Source organism: Scyliorhinus torazame, chromosome 1 (assembly GCF_047496885.1).
Source record: "Scyliorhinus torazame isolate Kashiwa2021f chromosome 1, sScyTor2.1, whole genome shotgun sequence".
Classification (NCBI taxonomy): Eukaryota; Metazoa; Chordata; class Chondrichthyes; order Carcharhiniformes; family Scyliorhinidae; genus Scyliorhinus; species Scyliorhinus torazame.
The window spans coordinates 313,730,536-313,755,418 of record NC_092707.1 but is presented as its reverse complement, the minus strand read 5'-3'; the positions used below and the strand labels follow the sequence as shown (position 1 = coordinate 313,755,418).

The window sequence follows — 24,883 nt, the reverse complement described above, 5'->3', positions numbered from 1 at the left end:
CTCCAGCTCTGCCCCTCCCCCGTTTGGTTTCACTGGGAATGCCTCACTTTTGCCCAGATTAATTTTGTAGCCCACTGCTTCCTGGTGGATAGCAGGTTAAAGTCCATTTGCAGCTTTTACTTCTCCACCAGCAGCTCTACGGTCGGGGCCTCGGAGCACATTTTGCCGACTTCCAGAATGGAGTCTACTAGCTGCTGCCTGGCCGCCCTCTCTTCCCTGTCTCTGCTTGTCTTGGAGGCTATGATCTCTCCTCTAATCACGGCCTTCAATGCCTCCCAAAAAACAAAGGGTGAGACCTTCCCGTTTTGGTTGTTACTAATGTAATCACCTATGGCCCGCGATGTTTTTTTATCAGAAAGCTTTGTCGGCCAGGAGGTCCGTGTTCAGCCTCCATGTGGGGAGCTGGGCTAGGCCAGTCTCCAATATCAAGTCCATGTAATGTGGATCGTGGCTGGAGTTAACAATCGCTGAGTATTCCGCTCCCGTGATGCCTGGAAGTACCGATTGCCCCACTGCAATGGAGTCTATGCGGCTGTACACCTTGTGCACTTGTGAGAAGTATGAGAATTCTTTTTCTCCTGGGTGCAGGAACCTCAATGGGTCCACCACCCCCATCTGCTCCATAAATGCACCTAGTTCCCTAGCCATGCCAGTCTTTTTCCCTGTGTGATGAATGATATCTGTATACATATGTACCTTTAATGCGTAGGCCACTTTAAGATCGGGTTTGGAACCCTGGGGGACTCCACCTGCGGCTCCGCCCCCAGGAAGCTGTATATAAAGTTACGTTCAGTAGGCAGCGTGCAGTGAGCACACTTCTCGGCAGCTGTCTGGTTTTCTGGTTATTAAAGCCTTTGTATTATCAAACTCCTCTCCAGAGTCGTAATTGAGGGTATCTCAATTTAATAACCAGAATACATCATGATGGACAGTGGTCTAAAGCCGGAGAAGCTCAATTTGGACGCTCGGTCACCGGAAGCCACTGAAATTTTTAAATACTGGCTCCGGTGCTTTGAGGCCTATCTGAATTCCTCAGAGACTGAAGTTGACGGACCTCGCAAGCTGAGCTTACTACATGCCCGGGTGGGCCACCGACTATCCTCCGCGATCGAAAAAGCTACGACGTACGAAACGGCGGTCAAAATCCTACAGAAGCGCTTCATAAAGCCGATAAATGAGGTACACTCCAGACATTTGCTCTCGACCTGTGGCCAGCGCTCCGGGGAAACGCTAGATGAATACTTGGAGAGACTCACCGTGCTCGCCAGGAACTGCGAACATAAAGAGGTGACGGCAGTAGTCCACATGAACTTACATATTCGTGATGCTTTCGTGTCCAGTATCTGATCCTCGTACATCCGGCAGCGGCTCCTAGAAGACGGAGCGAAGGACCTCCAAGGCATGGTAACGCTCGCCTCTTCCCTGGAAGCGGCCCACCATAATCTCCGCACGTACACCGCGGACCTTGCGAACCCCTCTCGATCCCCTCCAGACTCAGCCACGCTTCAGGCCTGCGCCGCGCGGCGACCCGCTCACACCGGGGGCCCCCAATGCTATTTCTGTGGGCAAGGCCAGCACTCACGCCAGCGTTGCCCGGCCCACTCCGCTATCTGCGGCGAATGCAGAAAGAAGGGGCACTTCGCGAAGGGCTGCCTGGCTGGGCCCAAAGGCCAGAAACAAAAGTCTCATCGGGCCCAGAAAACAAACTCCCGGGACCACAAGCCCCGCAACGGGCTGCACGGCGGCCAGACACACCTACTTCCGACGCGTCATCGGCCTCGTGCGAGTCATGGGGGTGGCCACCTTGGCGGCGGCCACCTTCAAAACGTGCGACCGACGGCGGTGTCCATTTTGCGAGTCCGATTCAACCGAGGACTCTGACTGCCCGCAACTAGGAGCGATCACGCTCGGTCAATCTCGGCCGAAGCACCTGCGAAACTCAATGATGCAGGTTCAAATCAACGGCCGCGAAACCCCCTCCCTTTTTGACTCCGGGAGCACGGAGAGTTTTATCCATCCAGACACGGTAAGACGCTGCTCCCTGCGCACTTATCCCGCCTCTCAAACTATCGCCCTCGCATCTGGGTCTCATTCGGTCCAAATCACGGGGTATTGTGTCGCGAACCTCGTTTTCTGGTTATTATTATTTTTTTTTATTCTCCTCCATTTTCACATTTTCTCCCACATTTACATCCATCAACAATAAACAATAATCAGCAAGATATGTCAGTCCCCATAATAACAACAACGATCCCATCTACCCACCAACCCCCAAACCTCAACCCGCATGTTTACATAAACAAATGACAAAAATAAATCAGCGATTACCCGTAGTCACCCTTAATCTTACACAGCTCCCACCCCCCCACCCCAGGCCTCCAGCTCCTCCCGTCCACTGCCTCTTGTAAAACTCCTCCCCCTACCCTCGGTTCCTTCCCCCCCATCTTTCCACCCCGGCTAGACCACTCGGACCCTGTTCTGCCAGGCTCCGATGGCCGCAGCCCCTCCCCCACCTCACTCCCGTTCACTGGCCGGCACACACCGGCCAGCGTGGAGGCCCCCGCCCGGGTCCCTTTCCCACTTGCCCGGCCCCAGGAAAGCCCAAAGATCCCCTTTTAGCACACAAACCCCGCCTATCCACCTACACCCCAAAGAACTCTCATTTCGAGTGAAAGTCCCGTCCAAATATATACCACCTTGGCTCCTTTAATCTCTACACCCGCGCGCAGTGATACAAAAAAGAAGAAAATACAGTCATGAGGTTACATCGGCACATGGCCATTCTTCAGTTTGTCAGTTCTGCCACAGTCCTTCTGCTTTCGCAAACTCCTCCGCTGCTTCCGCCATTCCAAAATAAAAGTCCCTGAGCTTGTAAGTCACCCTCAGCTTCGCTGGATATACAATGCCGCACCACACCTTGCTAATGTACAGTGCCCTCTTCACCCGGTTGAAGGCAGCCCGCCTCCTTCCCAGCTCCACCGTAAAGTCCTGGTATACACGTATACCAGCTCCAGCCCACTGCACCACCCGCTTCTGCTTGGCCCAGCTCAGGACCTTCTCCTTCACCCTGTACTTACGGAAGCACAGAGTCACTGCCCTTGGCGGCTCACTCGCCTTTGGTACAGGCCTCCACGACCGATGAGCCCGATCCAGTTCATATCGGGAGGGGTCCTCCCCCTCCCCCAGTAGTTTTGCCAGCATCGCGGCAAAATACTCAGTTGGCTTTGGTCCTTCAACTCCTTCGGGCAGCCCCACAATCCTCAAGTTCTGTCGCCTGGATCTATTTTCCAGGTCTTCCATTTTTCCTTGCAGATCCTTGTTCGGATCCAACACCTTCCGCATCTCTTTCCCCATCAAGGCAAGTTGATCACCGTGCTGCAATAACGTCTCCTTCACTTCCTTCAGCGCCTCCCCTTGCTCTCGTACCTCCACCACTGTGCTCGCCACCTCCGTCCTCACCGGGGAAACCGCCTCCTCCACCAGCACACTCAAAACCTCCGTCATCGCCTTCCTCACCGTCTCCATGCATTTCGCAATCTGCGCCAACTGCTTTTCAAATTCCGCCGCCATCACCCTAGTTATTTCTTCAGCCGTAAGCAGTGCGGCCTTCCCTGGTGCTCCAGCCTCCAATTTTCCTGGTGAGCCCGCGGTGACCTTTCCACTCCCCGACGGACCTCCAGCTGGTTTTTTTTCGGCCGTTTTTCTGCTCACCCTCGACATTTTTCTTTGTTCTTTTTTTCCTCCTGTGTCTTCTCAGTACCTCCTCCATGCCTTCTCCCTTCTTCTGCCGCCTCCGCGGACCCTGGGACCGGGCTTAAAGCCCCGAAATTGCCGTTCCCGAGCGGGGGCTCTCCATTGTGCGGCCGCCTCCCGCCCGCCGTCACCGGAAGTCCCCGTTTTCTGGTTATTAAAGCCTTTGTATTATCAAACTCCTCTCCTGAGTCGTAATTGAGGGTATCACACCCTGTTCTAGGGTTTGATCGGTCGGTCAGTGGGTTCTGCATGCAGTTAAAGTCTCTCTCTCTTCCCCCCCTCCACACACCACACAATCAATCGGTGTGTGTCAAGGTCGAGGATTTCGGCCATGGTCTTCTTTATGAATTCTGTGTCATCCCAGTTGGGAGCGTACACATTTACCAGTACCACCGGTGCCTCTTCCAGGACAATGCTGACCATGACGTCCCGTCCCTCTGGGTCCGTAACTGTCTTAGTTTCTGTAAACCTCGTCCTCTTGTTAATCAGTATTGCTATGCCCCTAGATGTCATCCAGTAGCATGAATGGTACGTCTGTCCCACCAAGTCCTTCCTTACCAGCAGTCGGTCCTTCTCCCTCAGGTGCGTCTCTTGAAGGTAAATTAGGTCGGCCTTTAGGCTTCTTAAATGGGCGAAGACTCTGGATCTTTTTACTGGGCCGGTAAGTCCCTTTACGTTCCAGGTAACAATCCTGGTGGGGGATTTCTGAGCCTCCGGTCCTGTGGGGTCACTCATACTTACCTGTTGGACGAGCCCCTGCACTCCGGGGTTTCCCTTTGTTCGGGGGCCGTCCAAAATGGCCACGCTCGCTGCTCTTGCCATGAAGTCGAGTCCCTACGCTCCGGGGTTTCCCTTTGTCCCGGGGGCACCCAACATGGTCGCCAACTATGTGTATGCCACAAGGTGCAACCGTACACTCACCAGTGTCTCCCTTTGCCCAGGGACCCTCCCGAGTGGCTACATGTGGTTCCTCGTCCTGCTCCATGCGTGCCGAGGCTTGCGCCTGTTCCGTTTCTCATTCTTAACCTTCCCTTTGTTTCTTTTCTGTCCTGCGCTCCCCCCTCCGGTCCCCATCCCCCCTTAGCCCCAGTCCCTCTGTTCCCCCCCACTGTGTTCTCTCCCTCTCCTTCAGTCCTGTCCCCCCCCCCTTTTGGCCAGGTGCTCCCACTCCCCTGAGAGGTTCGCCGCGGCCCCCCTTGCTTTCTGCCCTCCCGTGTTAGCCCTCCTCGCTAGTACGGTGGCTCCCCTCCCATTGTTGTCTAGTTCTGGCCTTGTTTTACCCACCCCCTTCCACACCTTTTCTCACCCCTTTGCCTGCTTTCCTTATTTCACTCCCCTACCCCTGCTCCCCCTCATCACATTGAGGGAAGAGACGAGCCCGAAAAAGAAGCAGCATAGTCCCACGTTAAAAAACATATGCACATAGTTTGTGATATTATTGTCTCTATTTGCAGTCTGTCCCCCGCTCTCCATTTCTTTCTTTTTCTGCCACTGCAGCTTTCATCGCTGGCGCGATTGCTCTCCCTCCAAGTCGTTCGTTTTAACAAACTCATCAACCCCCACCAGGGTATACAAGTACAGTTCCTTGCCCTTGAATGTCACCCAGAGTCTGGCCGGGAATAGCATTCTAATTTGTACCCCACTTTTATAGAGCGCTGATTTTGCTATTAAACTCAGCCCTCCTTTTTGCCAGGTCCACCCCAATGTCTTGGTACACACTTATTTTATGTCCTACCCACGAGCATGATTTTGTCTGGCGGGCCCACCTTAAGATCTTTTCTCAGTCTTGGAACCGGTGCAGTTTCGCGAATATCGCCCTTGGCTGCTCCCCGGTTTTGGGCTTGGGCCGAAGTGACCTGTGTGCCCTGTCCATTTCTGGGGGTTTGAAAAGTCCTCCCTCCCCACTAGCATGCCCAGCATTTGGGCGATGTAGCCGTTGGACCCCTTCCCTCTATCTCCTCTGGCAGACCCACTATTCGGACATTTTGCCGCCTGGACCGGTTTTCCTGGTCCTCCACTTTCCCTTTTAGGCTGCCCTGGGCCGCCACCAACCTTCTCACTTCAGTTTCCAGAGCTACAATCCTGTCGCTCTGGTCTGTAGCTGCTTTCTCCAAATCCAGGATCGTTCTTTCCTGTGCCTCCACCTTCCGCCCAGGCCTTCTATTGTGCGCTGCATGGTATTTGTCACCCCCGACATCACTTCCTTCATCATAATGTGGAGCTCCACCCTGATCACATCTTTCATGCCGTTCCTTTTTTTAGCCTTCATTCGCATGGTGGGCTTTTTAGTCTGAAACTTCCAATAAATTGACTATGTTTGGTCTGCTTGGGAGGAGAGCCACCTGATGTGCATCCGCTCAGCACATTGCCGCCACCGGAAGTCGTAAAAGACTTCTTACTATGACCTTTTGAAGTGGATTACTGAGTTTCTTTTGATGACCTGACTAACATGACCCTGCACCACCACCAACCCCCCCACCCTCATTTCAATCACATACTCTCTGAAACTCTCTCCCGAAAGGCACTCTCTCCCTAATTGTCACTTCAGTTTCCACGTTTAAAATCATCCATAAATCCCAGTGTTAATCACTTTCCTTAATAGCATATTATCCCTTCCTTTATCTTTAAAGATCTCCAAGATGTGTACACATACATATGTTGCAGTCATAGGGTGGGAATTTATGCCATGCCAGGGTTCTCAATCCACTCCCTACCCCTGACTTGCCCTTCAGCAATTGAAAGGTGAACGAGTCCATCTGGGGTCAAACTTCCTCATCGTTTGCGATGCTCAGCCGTATACAGTTTAAGGTAGTTCATAGGGCACACATGACGGTGGCTGGGATGAGCAGGTTTTTTGAGGGGGTAGAGGGCAGGTGTGGGCGGTTTTGGGCATGTCGGAAACTGAAGGGGTTCTGGCAGGGGTTCGCGGACATATTGTCTGAGGTGTTGAGGGTAAAGGTGGTCCCGAGTCCAGAAATGGCGATATTTGGAGCGTCGAAAGACCCGGGAGTCTAGGGAGTGAGGCCGATGTTCTGTCCTTTGCCTCCTGGGTTGCCAGAAGACGGATTTTGCTGGAGTGGAGGGACCCGGAGCCACCAAAACCAGGGTGAGCGATCTGGCGGAGGTCCTAAGGAGGGGAGTGACAGTGGATTGGGGTGTTGGGTTAGCTAGTTATTTGTTATAATGTTCCTGCTTTGTTTTTGTTTGTATTTACTGCTTACACAAATCCGTAATAAAAGTATTTAAAAAAAAAATTACTTTCAGGCCATTCTGTGGATCAGAGATGTGGAGGAGCAGGCCATCCACAGAGTGAAACTCTGCTCTCTGCCTCCTCTTCTGATGTCCTTCCAGCCTTTCACGTCACGCAGAGCGATCACCAGGGGTTTGATTGCCTGGGCGAACAAGAGCCGGGGTTAGTGGGCATCCCTGCTTTGTGCCTCTGTGCACCTGGAAGTATTCAGAGCTGGTGGTGTTGGTCCGAACGCTCGCCTTGGGGGTGTTGTACAGGAGTTTCACCCACGAGGTGAACCCCGTCCCTAGCCCAAACTGCTTCAGTACCTCATTGAGGTCCTCCCAATCGACTCTTTCGAAGGCCTTTTTTGCATCCAGGGAGACAATCACCTCTGGTGTTCTCTCCCTGGGTGGGGTCATTATAACATTCAGCAGCCGCCTGATGTTCGCAGTTAACTGTCTGCCCTTGACATAACCAGTCTGGTCCTCTGCGGCCACCACTGGTACACAGTTCTTGAATCTCTTAGCCAGGACATTCATGAGTATCTTAGCCTCCACATTGAGTAGCGAATTGGATCTGTATGATCCGCATTCTGTCGAGTCTTTGTACTTCTTGGGTATCAGCGATATCGTGGCCTTTGGAAGCATTGGAGGCAGGGTGCCCCTCACTAGCGAATCTGCAAATATTTCCAATAGATGCAGGGCTAGGGTTGGTGCAAATTCTTTGTAGAAGTCTGCCGGGAACCGATCGGTTCCTGGCGCCTTCCCCGCCTGCATGGTGTTGATGCTTTCTATGATTTCTCCCAGTCCTATTCATGCCCCGTCATCTGTCGTCCCCCACGACTGACATGTCTGGTCCATCGAGGAACTGTTTCAGCCCTGCATCTCAGAGGTATACAGTCCCCGGTAGAAGACCACAAATGCTCGGTTGACCTTTCCTGGTTTGGCTACCAGTCCACCTCTGCTATCTTTCACCTGTGCTATCTCCCTCGTGCCTGCCTGCTTTTTCAGCTGGTGAGCCAACAGGTGGCTAGCCTTTTCTCCGTGATCGTAGAAGGTCCCTCGTGTCTGGCAGAGCTGGTGCACTGCTTTCCTGGTGGTAGCTGGTTAAAGTCCATTTGTAGCTTTTTCCTCTCCACCAGAAGCTCTACGGTTGAGGCCTTGGAATATTTTCTGTCAACCTCCAGAATGGAATCGATCAATTGCTGCCTGGCCACCCTCTCTTCCCTGTCTCTATGTGCCTTGTAGGCTATAATCTCTCCCCTAATCACCGCCTTCAGTGCCTCCCAGAACGTGGAAGGTGAGACTTCCCGTGGGTGTTAGTGGTGTACTCACCTATGGCCTGTATGTTTTCTGGCACAAGACCTCGTCAGCCAAGAGGTCCGTGTCCAACCTCCATGCGCAGCGTTAGGCACGGCCTGTCTCCACCTCACATCCATGTAATGTGGAGCGTGGTCAGCAATGACTATTGTGAAGTAGTCCGCTCTGACTATTTCTGGAAGCACCAATTTCCCCATTGCAATGATGTCAATACGGGTGTATACCTTGTGCACCGGTGAAAAGAACGAGAATTCCTTCTCTCTGGGGTGTAAGAACTGCCATGAGTCCACTGCCTCTATCTGCTCCATGAAAGTTCCCAGTTTCCGAGCCATGCCTGTCCTTTTCCCCGTTTTGGGGCTTGATGGGTCCGTCAAGGGGTCCTGTACACAGTTAAAGACCCCTGCCCATGATCAGTAGGTGTGTATTGATGTCAGGGATTTCCACCAATGTCTTTTTTATGAAAGCTGTGTCCTCCCAGTTGGGCGCGTACACATTTACCAGAACTATTAGTGCCCCATTCAGGACACTGCTGACCATGACGTACCATCCCGCTGGGCCCGTAACCGTCCTTGTCACCGTAAACACCATCCTCTTGCTAATCAGTATTACTGCCCCCCTTGCCCTTGTCCAGTCGCATGAATGGTACATCTGTCCCACCCAGCCCTTCCTTACCCACAGTTGATCCTTCTCCCTCAGGTGTGTCTCTTGCAGGAAGACTATGTCAGCTTTCAAACTTCTCAAATGGGCGAAGACTCGGGATCTTTTCACTGGGCCGTTAAGTCCTGTGACATTCCAGGTGATAATCCTGGTGGGGGATTTCTGCCCCCACTTCCTGCAGGAGCAACCATGCTTACCTGGTGGACGCACCCCTGCACTCTGGGGTTTCCCTTTTTTAGGTAGTCGTCCAAAATGACCATGGTCGCCATTCTCACCATGAGACTGGGCCCTTGCGTTCTGGAGTTTCCCTTTGTCCAGGGGGCACCCAACATGGCCACCAACTGTGTGTATGCCATGTGGGTGCGCACCTGCACACCAGGCTTTCTCTTTGTTTAGGGACCCTCCAAAGTGGCTGTTTGCGGTGCCATCTTGTTCCCTCAACCTGCACCGTATCTGCTGAAACTAATCTGAGACCCAACCCTTTCTTCTTTTTGTGGTCCCTTGTGTCCGTCCCCCCCCCCGCCCCCCCGTCCCCCCCGCGTCCCTCTTCCCTGACTTCCCCTTTGCGGTCCATCTCCCTGTCTCAGTGTCTCTTCCCATCCCGCCCCCCCCGGCCAGGCGCTCCTTCACTACCAGGAGGTGCGCCATGGCCCCCCCCCTTGCTATCATACTTCCTGCGCTAACTATCCCAGCTAGTCTGGTGGCCTTGACTGCCCCTTGTCCAGGCTGTTCGACCGAACAAACCCTTCTGCCGCCGCCGGGGTGTTGAAGTAATGTTACTTATGCTGGAACATGACCCAGACCCTGCTTTCTCCCCATAACCCCATATCCCCTTATTAATCAAGAACCTATATATCTCGGTCTTAAAGACAATCAGTGATTTGACCTCCACAACCTTCTGCGGCAAAGAGTTCCACAAGTTCACCACCCTCTGGCTGAAGAAATTTATCCTCATCGTTGTTTTAAAGGATCGTCCCTTTAGTCTGAGATTGTGTCCTCTGCTTCTAGTTTTTCCTACAAGTGGAAACATCCTCTCCATGTCCACTCTTACCAGGTCTCGCAGTATCCTGCAAGTTTCAATAAGATCCCCCCCTCATCCTTCTAAACTCCAACGAGTACAGACCCAGAGTCTTCAACCGTGCCTCATACGACAAGCTCTTCATCCCAGGGATCATTCTTGTGAACCTCCTCTGGACCCTTTCCAAGGCCAGCACATCCTTCCTTAAATACGGGGTCCAAAACTGCTCACAATACTCCAAATGGGGTCTGACCATAGCCTTATACAGCCTCAGAAATACATCCATGGTCTTGTATTCTAGCCTTCCCAACATGAATGCTAACATTGCATTTGCCTTCCTAACTGCCGACTGAACCTGCACGTTAACCTTAAGAGAATCGTGAACATGGACTCCCAAATCCCTTTGTGCTTCTGATTTCCTGAGCATTTTCCCATTTAGAAAATAGTCTATACCTCCATTTCTCCTTCCAAAGTGCATAACCTCACACTTTTCCACATTGTATTCCAACTGTCACTTCTTTGCCTATTCTCCTAGCCTGTCCAAGTTCTTCTGCAGCCCACCTGTTTCCTCAATACTACCAGTCCCTCTACAGATCTTTGTATCATCTGCAAACCTACCAACAGTGCCTTCAGTTCCTTCTTCCTGATCATTAATGTATATTGTGAAAAGTTGTGACCCCAACACAGACCCGAGACACCACTAGTCACTGGCTTCCAGCCTGAAAAATACACCTTCATCCCCTCTCTCTGACTTCTGCCAGTCAGCCAATCCTCTATCCATGCCAAGATCTTATCCTTAACACCATGGGCTCTTAACCTATTTAACAGTCTCCTATGCGGCACCTTGTCAAAGGCCTTCTGGAAATCTAAATAAATCATGACCATTCTAACGTCTTTGTTACTTCCTCAAAGAACTCAAACAAATTTGTCAGACGTGACCTCCCCTTGGCGAAGCCGTGCTGACTCAGTCCTATTTTATCACGCACTTCCAAGTACTCTGCGATTTCATCTTTAATAATATGAAGGTCCTCTGCTTTGACTCCACACCATCCCCAAAAGTTGGGAAATATTATTCTGAGCCTGGTGCGCAGTCGTCATCCCATTAAAATTCAGCTGGTGTGATTCCATTCGTCATGTGCAGTGTGGTTCCATAATCAAAGAGGAACTGGGCCAATTTCGCATCCAGGGAACCAGCAGGCTGTTTCTTCATTCTGGTTTTGAATTTTTGAACTGCCTGTTTGGCTAGGCCATTAGTTGATGGATGGAAGTGCATCCTTCATTGATGCCTGAAATTGTCCACTGGTAATGGGGGGTACCATTATCGGATCCTAGTGAGAATTTTCATCTTGGATACGCTAGTGTGTCCGTTGTGTAATTACTTCAGAATCGGGTGCCAACCGGGGGGGTGGGTTGACTACTTGGGCTAGCACAGGATGATGCCGTTTTCTATACTCACCTCTCGTCGTTTAGTGAGGAAGGGCTTCATGTCATTAGTGGGGTGTCCTCTGATTCCGCCACTGAGGATCATATGGTGCAATTTTGACGGTGTGGGGTCCTTCTGGGTCCATGCTTGAATCTACTTCATAGTCACTGGTAAGGTACCCAGGAAGTTAAAGGTCATGATGACTTCCTCCAATGCCAAGCAGAGGAGCCAAGCTTGTGGGCAGCAGGAGGTGACTCAGGGCATCCACGTTGACACTGTGTATTCCTGGGCAGTGCTGTGAGAGAGTATTCGTAGACTGCCAACAATAACATCCAACATTGGACCCAAGCCGAGGCGAGGGGAGGCATGCGCGGGTTGTGTGTGTGTGTGTGTAGAAGAGTGGAGGTTGCTTTACCCTCTTTGAAAAGGCCCAGGAAGGGCTTATGGTCTGTTATGATTGTGAAATGTCGGCCATAGACATACGGGTGGAATTTTTGTACCCCAAAAATAACAGCCAATCTTTCCCTTTTGAGAATAGTGTTTTTCCGTGTCCGCTGAGGTTCTTGATGCATATGCTGGAGGTCTCTCTGTGCCATCATCCCATTGGTGGACAAGGACTGCCCCAACTCCATATGGAAAGGCATCACAAGTTAATACCAGCTCTCTCGGGGTTATAATGAGCCAGGATGTTTGATGATAGTAATTGCTGCTTCCCCTTCACGAAGACTTCATCTTGCAGCATCTGCCACAACCACTTCTGGTGTTTTTTTAACAGCACCTGGAGAGGGACAATAAAGTAGCCAAGTTTGGGATAAATTTCACATGGTTGTTTATGAGGCCTCGGAAAGGATTTAATTCTGTCAAAATTTGTTTAGTCAGTTTCTCTTTGATGGCTTCAACTTTATCCTCCACGGGTGTAGGCCTTTTTTTATACACTAATTACCATAGGTAAATAGATCATTTTGCTTGCTGGAACACATTTTTTCTTGTTGGCTATGGAGACCTGGGCAAGAAAATTGTCTCTATACCTCCTGCAGATTTGCCAGGTGCTCATTTTCCATTGTTCCTGTGTTTAGTATGTCATCTAATTACACTGCCATCTTAGATAGCCCTTGGAGAATGTTCTCTATCATGTATTGAAAAATGGTGCTTGCCAACGAGATTCTGAAGGGCAGGTGTGTATATTTGGATCAACCCTTATGGTTGTTAATCGTCATGTACTTCCTGGATGACTCGTCTAGTTCGAGCTGGAGGTAGGTATGTCTCATATCTAGTTTGGTGAAGGTTTCACCCCCTGCCAGTTTGGCATATAGATATTCTATGCATGGCATGGGATACTGATTTAAATGTGAGGCTTCATTAACCATTAGTTTTTAGTCCCTGTTAAGGCAAACTGAATTGTCAGGCTCGATGACGGGGACTACAGATGCATAGAACTGCACTGGTTGTATTATCTCTCACTGCTCGAGTTTGTCTCTACTTTGGTAAGTAAGGTGTATAGGACTGGCTGAGCCCTGAAATATTTGGGAAGGGCGTCAGGGTCCACACAAATCTTTGCCCTTGCTCCCTTTATTCTACCAAGGCCTTCTTGGAATACCTTAGGGTATTTGCCAATGACCTCGATCAATCCACTGGTTCCTAGTCCAGAAGGATCCTCTGGAGCTAGTCTCTGCCCAAGAGGCTGGGTTGTGGTCTTTGTACAACTATGTGCGTGGGTCAGGGTGTCTGCTGCCCATAGATAACCAGGGTCATAGTGGTCTCCATAATCTTAAAAGGTGCCCCTGTATATGTGGCCAAGCTGGCCGTGGTATCTCCTAGGCCTAGGAGCAGGATGCCCATCCGAAGACGCCGGAAGGTCTGTTCCTCGATAATGAAGTTGGAAGTTCCCGTATCCACCTCCATTTCTTGGGAATAGCTGTTGACCAAGAATGTTATCTTTATTGGGGCAGACTTAGGGGTGATGATGCAGTTCAGCATCGTTGCATCCTCTGCGGGCTGATAGATGCAAGGGCCAGGCCTGAGGCTTTGCTTTCTAGCCTGGGCAACATGCATACCATTGGTTCTGGCAGCCCTGCCTGGATCATATCCTTTGGCCACACTTAATGCCTCACACTTGTAGTCCTCTGGGAGGCTTACTTGGTACTTTTTGGGTTATCCTGCTGTCTTTTGAGATGCAATAATGTCCTGGCTGAATGTCGAGTTGGTAGTGGGTGAGGCACGTGGGAGTCTTTGTTGGGAATGCTGGCTTTTCTGTATGAGCGAACTCCCCCCAGACTGAGAAAGCTACTTTCCATCATCCTTTGGAGTTTGTTGGTCTCTTTCTTGGCATTCTTCAAGGATTGTTAATTCTATAGTCCTTTTGAGGTTTAGGGTGGGTTCTGCAAACAATTTTTTAAAATTGCGACATTATTGACACTAGGTGACTGCATAACATCTCAGAGTATTCGGCCAGCTTCCTTAATCTAGCTAGGAATTCAGTCACAGGTTCCTCAGCGGTCCTCCCACTGTGTTGAATCAGTATCACTGGAGGATAACGGACTTCTTTGGGTTGTAATGATTCTTTATGAGGTCCACAAGCTTGTTGAATGTTTTTGTGTCAGGGGCAACAGGATAAGTTAAACTCTTAATAATGCTGAACAACGGGGCCCCGTACACTGTCAAAAGGATTATTTTCTGTCTGTCATCCCCTTCTATGCCGTTGGCGCGTAAGTAGCAGTGCATGTGTTCGGCATACTGGGGCCAGACCTCCAGGTCCGCATCATAAGGCTCGAGCTTCCCAAACAAGGGTATTTCCAGGTTTATTTCTTACCAGAGTTTAAAAAAAAATTTTTTTTAGAGTACCCAATTTTTTTTTCCAATTAAGGGGCAATTTAGCCTGACCAATCCACCTAACCTGCAAATCTTTGGATTGTGGGGGTGAAACCCACGCAGACATGGGGAGAATGTGCAAACTCCACATGGCCAGTGACTCAGGGCCGGGATTCGAGTCCGGGTCCTCAGCGCCGCAGTCCCAGTGTTATCCACTGCGCCACATGTCGCCCGTCAGGGAGTTTCGAAAAGGCTGCTCAGAATCCTGTACTTGATCCTCGTCACCAATGTAATAATTCCAGGAGGCGTGGAGTGAAAGGCTAAACTGGCTTATGTGAAACTGAAAGTAATGCCACTATTGCAGCACACGAAACAAACGTCCCAGCCCAGGACTATCAGGAACTGTTGGTCCGGGTCTGTGAGCTCTATTTAAAGGTCCCACTGAAGAGCCCCACTTGGTGAACCTCTGCCCGCTCACCACGGGAACTCGTATTCTACAAAGCCCATGGGAGATCAATCAGTGATCCCCCGTGGTCCTCGTGAAAGTTATCACACCTATGTTTGTCATTTAGGAACAGGAGTAGGCCACTCAGCCCCTTGAGCCGGTTCTGCCATTTAATGAGATGGCGGCTGATCTGTTCTTCAACTCCATTTACCTGCCTTTTTCTCAATACCTCGAGAACCTTACCCAACACAATTTGACTAATCTTGGCTGGAATTTCAACTAGGTCAGGGGCACAATGGATCATGGGAGGGACCACTCCCCGGATCTGAAATGGCTGTCGAACCACAGTCACCAGTCCAGCCAAGATCATGGCCTGGCAGGTGTGACATTTAGAAATTAAAAATAAACTTATCACTTCTTCCTTTCTTCACGTTCACATCTGCAGATACCCTTTCTCCACATTCACATTTGCAGCTCCCTCCTTGGCTGTTAATCACTAAGTACTGGAGGGCCTTCCACTGGCTCTCCTAACTCAGGAGCCTGCCTGCCATCTCCAATTGGATAGCAAGGCCACTCCATTATTAATTAGCAGGTCTTTTAAAAATATAGGTGGGCGTGTCAGGAACATGCCTTGCAGGTAGGGACCCATAAATTAACCAATGGTCTGATTCCCAACACAACATTGAAAATTCTGGTTCTCAGTCTTGAAAATTTAAATTCACTAAACATCAGTAGACATTTTTTGGTGGAGTGGAGGGGTGGGGGGTAGAGTGTTCGAGATTTCAACTACCCTCTGTTATGAAAAGGTGCTGATTATACTCCTCAATGGTCTTACTGTTACTTAAAATTCTGCCTTCCTTGCTCCCCATTCCCCACCAGAGCAAATTGTTTCACTGTGTCTGCCTGTAACAGCTCAATTAGATCACTCTCAAAATCCTAAACTCAAGGGACTGTAACCCAGGTTTATGCAATCTACCCACAGAATTTAATCCTTTAAACTCTGGTATTATTTTGGAGAATATGTTCCCTGCCCTAAATGAACTTGTTACTCCAAATCAATTTGATCAAAACTCTACAACTGAAACATAATTTCCACTTTTCTGTATTCAAATTCTCTTGAGATAAAAAGGTCATCATTCAATTAGTCTTTTTGATTGCATTTTTGGATCTGTGCACTAGCTTTTCATGACTTGTGTACATCAACATCTAAACCCCTTGCTCCTCCATTGCTCCTATTCTCTCATCATTAAGAAAATGTGGATAGTCCTCTTGCAAACAAAATATGTAAACTAAAACTTGTTTTCAAAATTCCTGTCAGGAACAACTATCATTTAGATCTGGATTATCTCCAAGGGTGATTCAACCAACTGGAAAGTAGTTCATGTTTAATTAGCCAAGCAAATTTTACAACACAGACACAATTGTACTTGCCTCCGAACAGCCAAAATAGAGCAATACTGAGTGACATTAAAAAAGTCCAAATTATATAGAATTAACAGCAGAGAAACAGGTTATTTGGTCCAAATAATTTATGCTAGTGTTTATAAGAACATAAGAACTAGGAGCCGGAGTAGGCCGCCTGGCCCCTCGAGCCTGCTCCGCCATTCAATGAGATCATGGCTGATCTTTTGTGGACTCAGCTCCACTTTCCAGCCCGAACAGCATAACCCTTAATCCCTTTATTCTTCAAAAAACTATCTATCTTTATCTTAAAAACATTTAATGAAGGAGCCTCAACTGCTTCACTGGGCAAGGAATTCCATAGATTCACAACCCTTTGGGTGAAGTTCCTCCTAAGCTCAGTCCTAAATCTACTTCCCCTTATTTTGAGGCTATGCCCCCGAGTTCTGCTTTCACCCGCCAGTGGAAACAACCTGCCCGCATCTATCCTATCTATTCCCTTCATAATTTTATATGTTTCTAGAAGATCCCCCCCCCGCATCCTTCTAAATTCCAACGAGTACAGTCCAAGTCTACTCAACCTCTCCTCGTAATCCAACCCCTTCAGTTCTGGGATTAACCTAGTGAATCTCCTCTGCACACCCTCCAGCGCCAGTACGTCCTTTCTCAGGTAAGGAGACCAAAACTGAACACAATACTCTAGGTGTGGCCTCACTAACACCTTATACAATTGCAGCATAACCTCCCTAGTCTTAAACTCCACCCCTCTAGCAATGACGGACAAAACTCCATTTGCCGTCTTAATCACCTGTTGCACCTGTAAACCAACTTTTTGCGACTCAGGCACTACACACCCAGGTCTCTCTGCACAGCGGCATGTTTTAATATTTTATCATTTAAATAATAATCCCTTTTGCTATTATTCCTACCAAAATGGAGAACCTCACATTTGTCAACGTTGTATTCCATCTGCCAGACTCTAGCCCATTCACTTAACCTATCCAAATCTCTCTGCAGACTTCCGGTATCCTCTGCACTTTTTGCTTTACCACTCATCTTAGTGTCGTCTGCAAACTTGGACACATTGCACTTGGTCCCCAACTCCAAATTATCTATGTAAATTGTGAACAATTGTGGGCCGAACACTGATCCCTGAGGGACACCACTAGCTACTGATTGCCAACCAGAGAAACACCCATTAATCCCCACTCTTTGCTTTCTATTAATTAACCAATCCTCTATCCATGCTACTACTTTACCCTTAATGCCATGCATCTTTATCTTATGCAGCAATCTTTTGTGGGGCACCTTGTCAAAAGCTTTCTAGAAATCCAGATATAACACATCCATTGGCTCCCCGTTATCTACCACACTGGTAATGTCCTCAAAAAAGTCCACTAAATTGTTAGGCACAACCTGCCCTTTATGAACCCATGCTGCGTCTGCCCAATGGGACAATTTCCATCCAGATGCCTCGCTATTTCTTCCTTGATGATAGATTCCAGCATCTTCCCTACTACTGAAGTTAAGCTAACTGATCTATAATTACCTGCTTTCTGCCTACCTCCTTTTTTAAACAGTGGTGTCACGTTTGCTAATTTCCACCCCAGAGTCTTGTGAATTTTGGTAAATTATCACTAGTGCATTTGCAATTTCCCTAGCCATCTCTTTTAGCACTCTGGGATGCATTCCATCAGGGCCAGGAGACTTGTCTACCTTTAGCCCCATTAGCTTGCCCATCACTACTTCCTTAGTGATAACAATCATCTCAAGGTCCTCACCTGTCATAGTCTTTTTCCACCCTACTTCATCTAACTCTATTTGTGTATTATTCTAATCCTTTCTCCCCATGTACTTTATCTAGCTTCCCCTTAAAGGTATCTATCCATGCTGTGCATCTCAGTTACTCCATGTGGTATTAAATTTCACTTTCTCTGGGTATGTTCTGAATTCTATATATTTGGCGATCCTTGTTTTAGATTCTCCACGCATAGAAACATTTTCCATCATTATTTTAGAGCTTTCTATCAGTTCAGTCCATCAGTTCTGAGAGAAAAGAGTCCTAACTTGTTAAGTTCTTCATGATAATTCTAACCTCTCAATTCTGGTAATGTTCATGTTATTTCCATTTTGCACTTTCTCCAGTGTCAGTAGCTCAGAGTGCAGGACATCACAATAAAAGATCAAGAAGATCAGTGAGTGGTGCTTTAATTGGAAGAGGAAACCAATATGTAAAATTTCCAAGGACTCCACCAACCTCTCATTTTCATTACGAAGTTTCTGGTACTCATGCATCATGGTGTCATGTTCTTCAACCTCACGGTGCATTTTCTCTTGTTCTTTTTTCAAAATTGTCTCCAACTCCTCCAGTTGGGCCTTTTGCTTCAACAGCTCATTATACCTGCACAGACAATTTAATTGGAATCAAGTTTTCATCAGAATAGGAAAAGAAATGCACTTTATACCAAATTAGAGAATGCACATGGCATTTTAAAAGATGGAAGAACTATGTCATGACATGTTTTTAAAAAAAGTATTTTTCTTGTCGTTTTTCAATTTAACAAATGGTGCAGCTCAACAAACATGTCTCAACATCCATGGATACAGAGGGGGAAGGAAAGGAATAAGGCTATAGGCCTTATGCAATAAGGCTGACTCAATCACAGTTATTAGACTCAACTTGGTGCCTCTATACGCACCTTCAGAGAACAATGGTAAAAAGGATAAGGCCATGAAAAGATTAGAAAAAGGTGCACACCTTTCCACGCGGCGATTGCTCGCAATGACCCTGAGAATTCAGGTTAAGTTCTTCACGTCATATTAACACCGGTACATATCTTCCTCAACTCTAGCAACACCAGGGGCACCAATGACACACTGTAACCTCCCCCCCTTGGATACCAGACCCGTCTATACTCCTGTAGGAGCCAATCAAGGATTTTTTAACCCCCATCGTACAAAATATAGAAAAAGTATGAAGTACATTCACGAGAACCCAGTTCTCGGAGGATATTTTTCATGTACACAAGCGCAACCTAACCCCAACCTCAGGCAGAGTGCAGAACCATCATCAGTCTGCATATTTGAAAAATATATTTTTATTCGGTTTTTAATATTTTATACATAAAACAAACACAAGGCAAAAAGAATAACAGAAGACCCCCCCCCCCCCCGCCCGCTCTACCTACCAACATACATATGACTTGAAGGATAACCCCCCCATCCCTGCCCCCTCTCCCAAACTCCACCCCCACCCTCAGCAGCTGACGGTGACCAATTCTTTAAAGTGAAGGATAAACAGACCCCATCTCTCATGGAACCACTCAATTGCCCTCCCTCAAGGTGAACGTAACCTTCTCAAGATACAGAAACTCCACAGGTTCTCCAGCCGCACTAAGGCCCCTCTTCCAGCTCCCACTTGGCCTTGACATCCTCCAATGATGTCGTACCCTTCACCAGAATCCTCCCATAAATCGCAGAGATGACCTCCGCTCCAGCCCCATCACCGACAACACCCCCTCCAAGAATGAGAATGGTGGTGTCACCGAAAAAGTCAGGAAAATCTTCCTTGCAAAATACCGCACCTGAATATACCAAAAGGCTCCCCCCCCCGTGTAATCCCAAACATCTCCATCAACTCCTCCAAGCTCGCAAATTGCCCTTCCAGAAATAAGTCCGTCATTTCCACCACCCCCGCTCCTCCAGCCCTGAAACCTAGCATCCAATCTTGCTGGCTCAAACACTCGATTCCCTCGGATCGGCATGAGCTTCGACCCCGCTGAAGTTGCTGCCATATCTTAAGTGTGGCCAACACTACCGGACTACCCAAATATTTCCCTGGGGCAAACAGGAGCGGCGCCGTTGCCAGTGCCCACAACCCCCTGACCACCTACATGAGCCTGCCTCTATCCTCACCCAAACTGCCTCCGGCTCCCTACTCCAGCCCCACACCTTCTAGGCATTCGCCACTCAATAATAATGCATCAGATTTGGCAGAGCCAAACCCCCTGACTGTCACCCTCTCTGAAGCACCGTCTTCCGAATCTTCACTACCCTACCTGCCCAGACAAACGACAAAATCAACTGTTGCACCCCATAAAAAACACTTTTGGCAAGAAGACTGGGAAACATTGGAATAAAAATAAAAACCACAGCAGAACATTCATCTTTACTGCCTGTACCCGGCCTGCCAATGATAGGAGGAGGCTGTCCCATCTCAACAAATTTGCCTTGACCCTGCCCACCAGGCTCGTAAAATTCAATTTGCAGACCTAGGCCCAATTTTGAACCATCTGCATTCCCAGATACTTAAAGTGAGTAGTCGCTACATGAAACGGCAATCCCCCAAACCAGCTCCTGTCCCTGGTGGGGAGACCAAAAAGCACTCGCTCTTTTCCAAATTCAATTTATATCCTGAAAAAGCCCCAAATTGCTTGAGCAGCCCCATTATATCCCGCACCGTGGGAACCAGATTGGGAATATACAACAAAAGGTCATCCGCATACAGGGACACCCTATGCTCCACTACCCCCCCCCCCCCCCCCCACTTATCTGAGCTCCTCAGCCCCCCCCAAACTTATCGGGGCTCCTCAGCACGCAATGGCAAAGGGCTCTATAGCCAGCGCAAACATAAAGGGACATGGGACACCTGTTTCGATCCCCTATGCAGCTGAAAATATTCCGAGTTCACCTCATCTGTATGAACACTCGCCTTCGGTTCCTCATACATCAATTTGACCCATGCCACAAACTTAGGCCCAATCCCAAACCGTTCCAACACTGCAAACAAATACCTCCACTCTACTCAATCAAACATTATCCACATTCAGTGCCACCACCACCTCCTGAAGGGGAAAGCACCACGTTTAGCAAGCGTTGCCTACCCTTTACAAACCCCGTTTGAGCCTCTTCAACTACCTGCAGGAGGAACTCCTCCAATCTAAGAACCAACACTTTAGCAAGAATCTTGGCAACCACATTAAACAAGTGTTAGTGGAAGAAATTGCTATATGTATTAAAGAATTTCTATATGTATTAAAGAATTGATATAAGTAATAATAAAGATGGTCCAGGTTTATAGCAGCACATGGCAAGGGGAAAACCAGTAGGCAAGGGGTTAAAATGTTGAACCTTAAAGAAAAGTCACCTGCATGCAGGATAATTCAATCATCCTACAGGGCATTAGAATAAGAATGGGGACCCATGTCACAGAAACCATGGCTCCAGCCTCTCTGTAGGAGATTCATTGTCCAGCCCAGAGCAGGGAATAAAAACACATTAACACCCCATCAAGGAGTTCAGGTTAAGGGGAATATTTTGAACAGGTTCTGGGAAATTGTAAAGATGCATTGTATTAGTAAATTGTTTTCCCATTAAGGGGCCCAGAAAAATATGCCTACTGATCACCTTGTATTGTTTGGAATAAACCAATGACGTCAATGCCTGCTTGTACCTCTGAAAGAACTTTAAACATATATGCGTGTAACCCTGAAAATGATCAGAGCTGACTTTTGCGAGCTAAGGGTAGCAGCAGAATCTGTCTCTCCTGTGTGCACATAGCAATTTCGAATAAACGCAACTTTTACAACTCCACGAGGTCGCGAAAAGACTGAGTATTCCTTCCCTCCAACACAGGGATATTGGCCGATACGATCCATACTCGACTGGGTCCTTATCCTTTTTTAACAAAAACTAAATAGATGCCTGCCCCATCATCTCCGGAAGCACCCCTCTAGCTACTGCATCCTCAAACATCTCCATCAACACCGGCACCAGCCTGCCCGTAAACTTCTTATAAAATTCCACTGATACGGTCCCGATGTTTTACCCGTTTGCATTTTCCCCCTACCGTGAATCACAAAGAACCCAGTCCTCTCCAGAAGACATGATCTGTCCGAGCCTTCATAGGAGATAAGCATGGATTATCAAAATGTGATGTAACAAAAAAGCAAAATAATAACCTGAAACAATGAGCTCTAACTGGGGGGGGGGGGGGGGGGGGGGGTATATATGTTTATATAAAAGTGCCACTGTATATAGACAATGACCAACGCATGTCGGGACAGCTATAGCCTCCCGCCAACAGGTGGAACCAGACCAGGCAGAATATATATATATATTGGAGGACAGGCGGAAGCCAGGGACTGGCAGCAGAAGACGGAATTGTTTGTATATAGAAATGCGTGGTTACCACCAAGAAGGAATACTTGAAGCAACTATATCATTGTGTTCTATGTGTACCTTCATCATCGAAAGAGTAACAGAAGTTCCGGGTGCGGCGATGACCAGCTAAGTCGCACGCTTCGGCACCTCCCGTTTTAACGGACTTTTGGGCTCTTATCGGGAGCCCCAACGGCAATTTTCGAAGGCTAAACCCACTGTGAGGCGACATAGAAGGGAGTCCCCCCGGATGTGAATGGACAGAAGAGATAATAGTGGCCAGATTGCGGAGGATCCTCTGGAGCAGCGGCAAAGAAGGGAAGTGAGAAGCAAGATGGCGGCGGAGGGAGGCCAGTTGGTATGGGGCCTCCGGCGATGTGTGGAGGAGTTCAAGAAGGAGGTGCTGGTGCCGATGCTGCAGGCGATTGAGGGGTTAAAGGAGGCGCAGAAGACCCAAGAGATGGAGCTCCGTGGAGTGAAGGCGAAAGCTGCCGAAAATGAGGACGAGACACAGGGCTTGGTGGTGAAGACGGAGACGCACGAGGTACTGCATAAGAGGTGTATGGAGAGACTGGAAGCCCTGGAAAATAGCTCGAGGAGGAAGAACTTAAGAATCTGGGGTCTTCCCGAAGGGGCAGAGGGAGCGGACGTTGGGGCGTATGTGAGCACGATGTTCCATACCTTAATGGGAGCTGAGGCCCCAACGGGCCCCCTGGAAGTGGAGGGAGCGTATCGAGTCCTCGTGAGAAGACCAAAGGCAGGAGAAATACCTCGAGCAATAGTGGTGAGGTTCTACCGCTACAAGGACAGGGATATGGTCCTAGAGATGGGCGAAAAAGACACGGAGCAGCAGGTGGGAGAACGCGGTGATCCGCGTGTATCAGGATTGGAGTGCGGAGGTGGTGAGAAGGAGGGTGAGTTTCAATCGGGCCAAGGCGGTGCTCCACAAGAGGAAAGTGAAGTTCGGAATGTTGCAGCCGGCAAGACTGTGGGTTACACACCAGGGTAAACACCACTACTTCGAGACGTCAGAAGAGGCGTGGACATTTATTGAAGAGGAGAAGTTGGACTAGATTGGAGAAAGAGTGTTTGAACTGAAGTAGTGAGGTGGTGGCAAGGGACTGTGAATCAGATGGGGGAAAATTTTCTTTCCCCTCGAAGGGGACACACACGAAGAAATGTGGGCGCTGGTGGGGAAGGGGAGGGGGAAGGAGAGAGGGAGCTGCGTCATCAGGGGCGGGGCCGAGAGGGAAGCGCGGGCTTTGTTCCCGCGCTATGGAAATTGTGGCGGGAAAAGGGGGCGCAGGAAGGAGGGGGCCTCACATGATGGGAGGCTAAGGATAAACGGGGGAAGCCGAGGTCAGCCAGAGTTTGCTGACTTCCGGAAGCAATATGGGGGGAGCAACTAAGCTAGAGAGGGATCTAGCGGGGGGGGGGGGGGGGGGGGGGGGGGGGGGGGGGGTTAACTGGGTTGCTGCTGCTAAGGGGAAGGGGGAGCTGTTACGGGATGGGATGGTCGGGACGGGAGGGCGCCGTCGGGGGGATAAGCGGGTGCGTGGGAACCGGGTGAGGAGCTGGTCTAAAAAAGGGGATGGCTAGTCGACGAGGGGAGGGGGTAAAGAGCCCCCCAACCCGGTTGATCACGTGGAACGTGAGAGGGTAGAATGGACCGATTAAGAGGGCAAGGGTACTTGCGCACCTAAAGAAGCTAACGGCAGACGTGGTCATGCTTCAGGAGACGCACCTGAAACTGGCGGATCAGGTCAGATTAAGAAAAGGATGGGTGGGACAGGTATTCCACTCGAGTTTGGATGCAAAAAATAGAGGGGTGGCAATATTGGTGGGGAAACGGGTATTGTTTGAGGCGAAGACCATAGTGGCGGACAGTGGGGGTAGATACGTGATGGTGAGTGGCAGATTGCAAGGTGAGGCGGTGGTGCTGGTGAATGTATCTGCCCCGAACTGGGATGACGCAAACTTTATGAAGCATATGTTGGGGCGCATCCCGGACCTGGAGATGGGAAAGTTGGTAATGGGGGGGGGGACGGGACTTCAACACGGTGCTGGACCGGTCCAGATCTAGGACCGGGAGGAGGCCGACAGCGGCCAAGGTCCTTAAGGGCTTTATGGAGCAGATGGGAGGAGTGGATCCCTGGAGATTTACTAGGCCAGGGAGTAAAGAGTTTTCCTTCTTCTCCCATGTCCACAAAGTGTACTCCCGGATAGACTTCTTTGTCCTGGGAAGGGCGCTGATCCCGAAGGTGGCAGGAACGGAGTATTCGGCTATAGCCATTTCAGATCATGCCCCACATTGGGTAGATCTGGAAGTAGGAGAGGAAAAGGAACAGCGCCCACTCTGGAGATTAGATATGGGACTTTTTGTAAGGGCCACGAAGAATCCAGCACGAGTTTTAAGGATACAAAATAATAACGTTTATTTACTATAACAATATATATATAACAGCAGCAGTAACTTCCCTTGCTACCTTCTCCTTCCTGCTGGTTCCTGAACTGGCCAGCTTATTTATACTAGGAGTTTCTCCGCCCCCCCTCATTGGGGAAGTTCATACTCCCATAGGATTGTGGGATAGTCATTAGTCCCCAGCCAATCGTAAGTAGGTAGGTTATAACAGGACTGTTGGCGGACGAGGGGGTATGTGTAAGGGTG

The 24,883-nt window shown here is 49.1% G+C and overlaps 1 protein-coding gene across 13 annotated transcripts in view; it reads right to left on the bottom strand.

The window, feature by feature from the left end:
* The window catches only part of LOC140424010 (girdin-like), a 695,300-nt gene that overhangs the window by 160,782 nt on the left and 509,635 nt on the right, over positions 1-24,883 (bottom strand). For all 13 annotated transcript variants that reach the window (XM_072507832.1, XM_072507831.1, XM_072507835.1 and 10 more), the window contains one exon: positions 18,314-18,457. In XM_072507832.1, the coding sequence (XP_072363933.1) occupies positions 18,314-18,457 (144 nt within the window). The remainder of the gene's footprint in view (positions 1-18,313; positions 18,458-24,883) is intronic.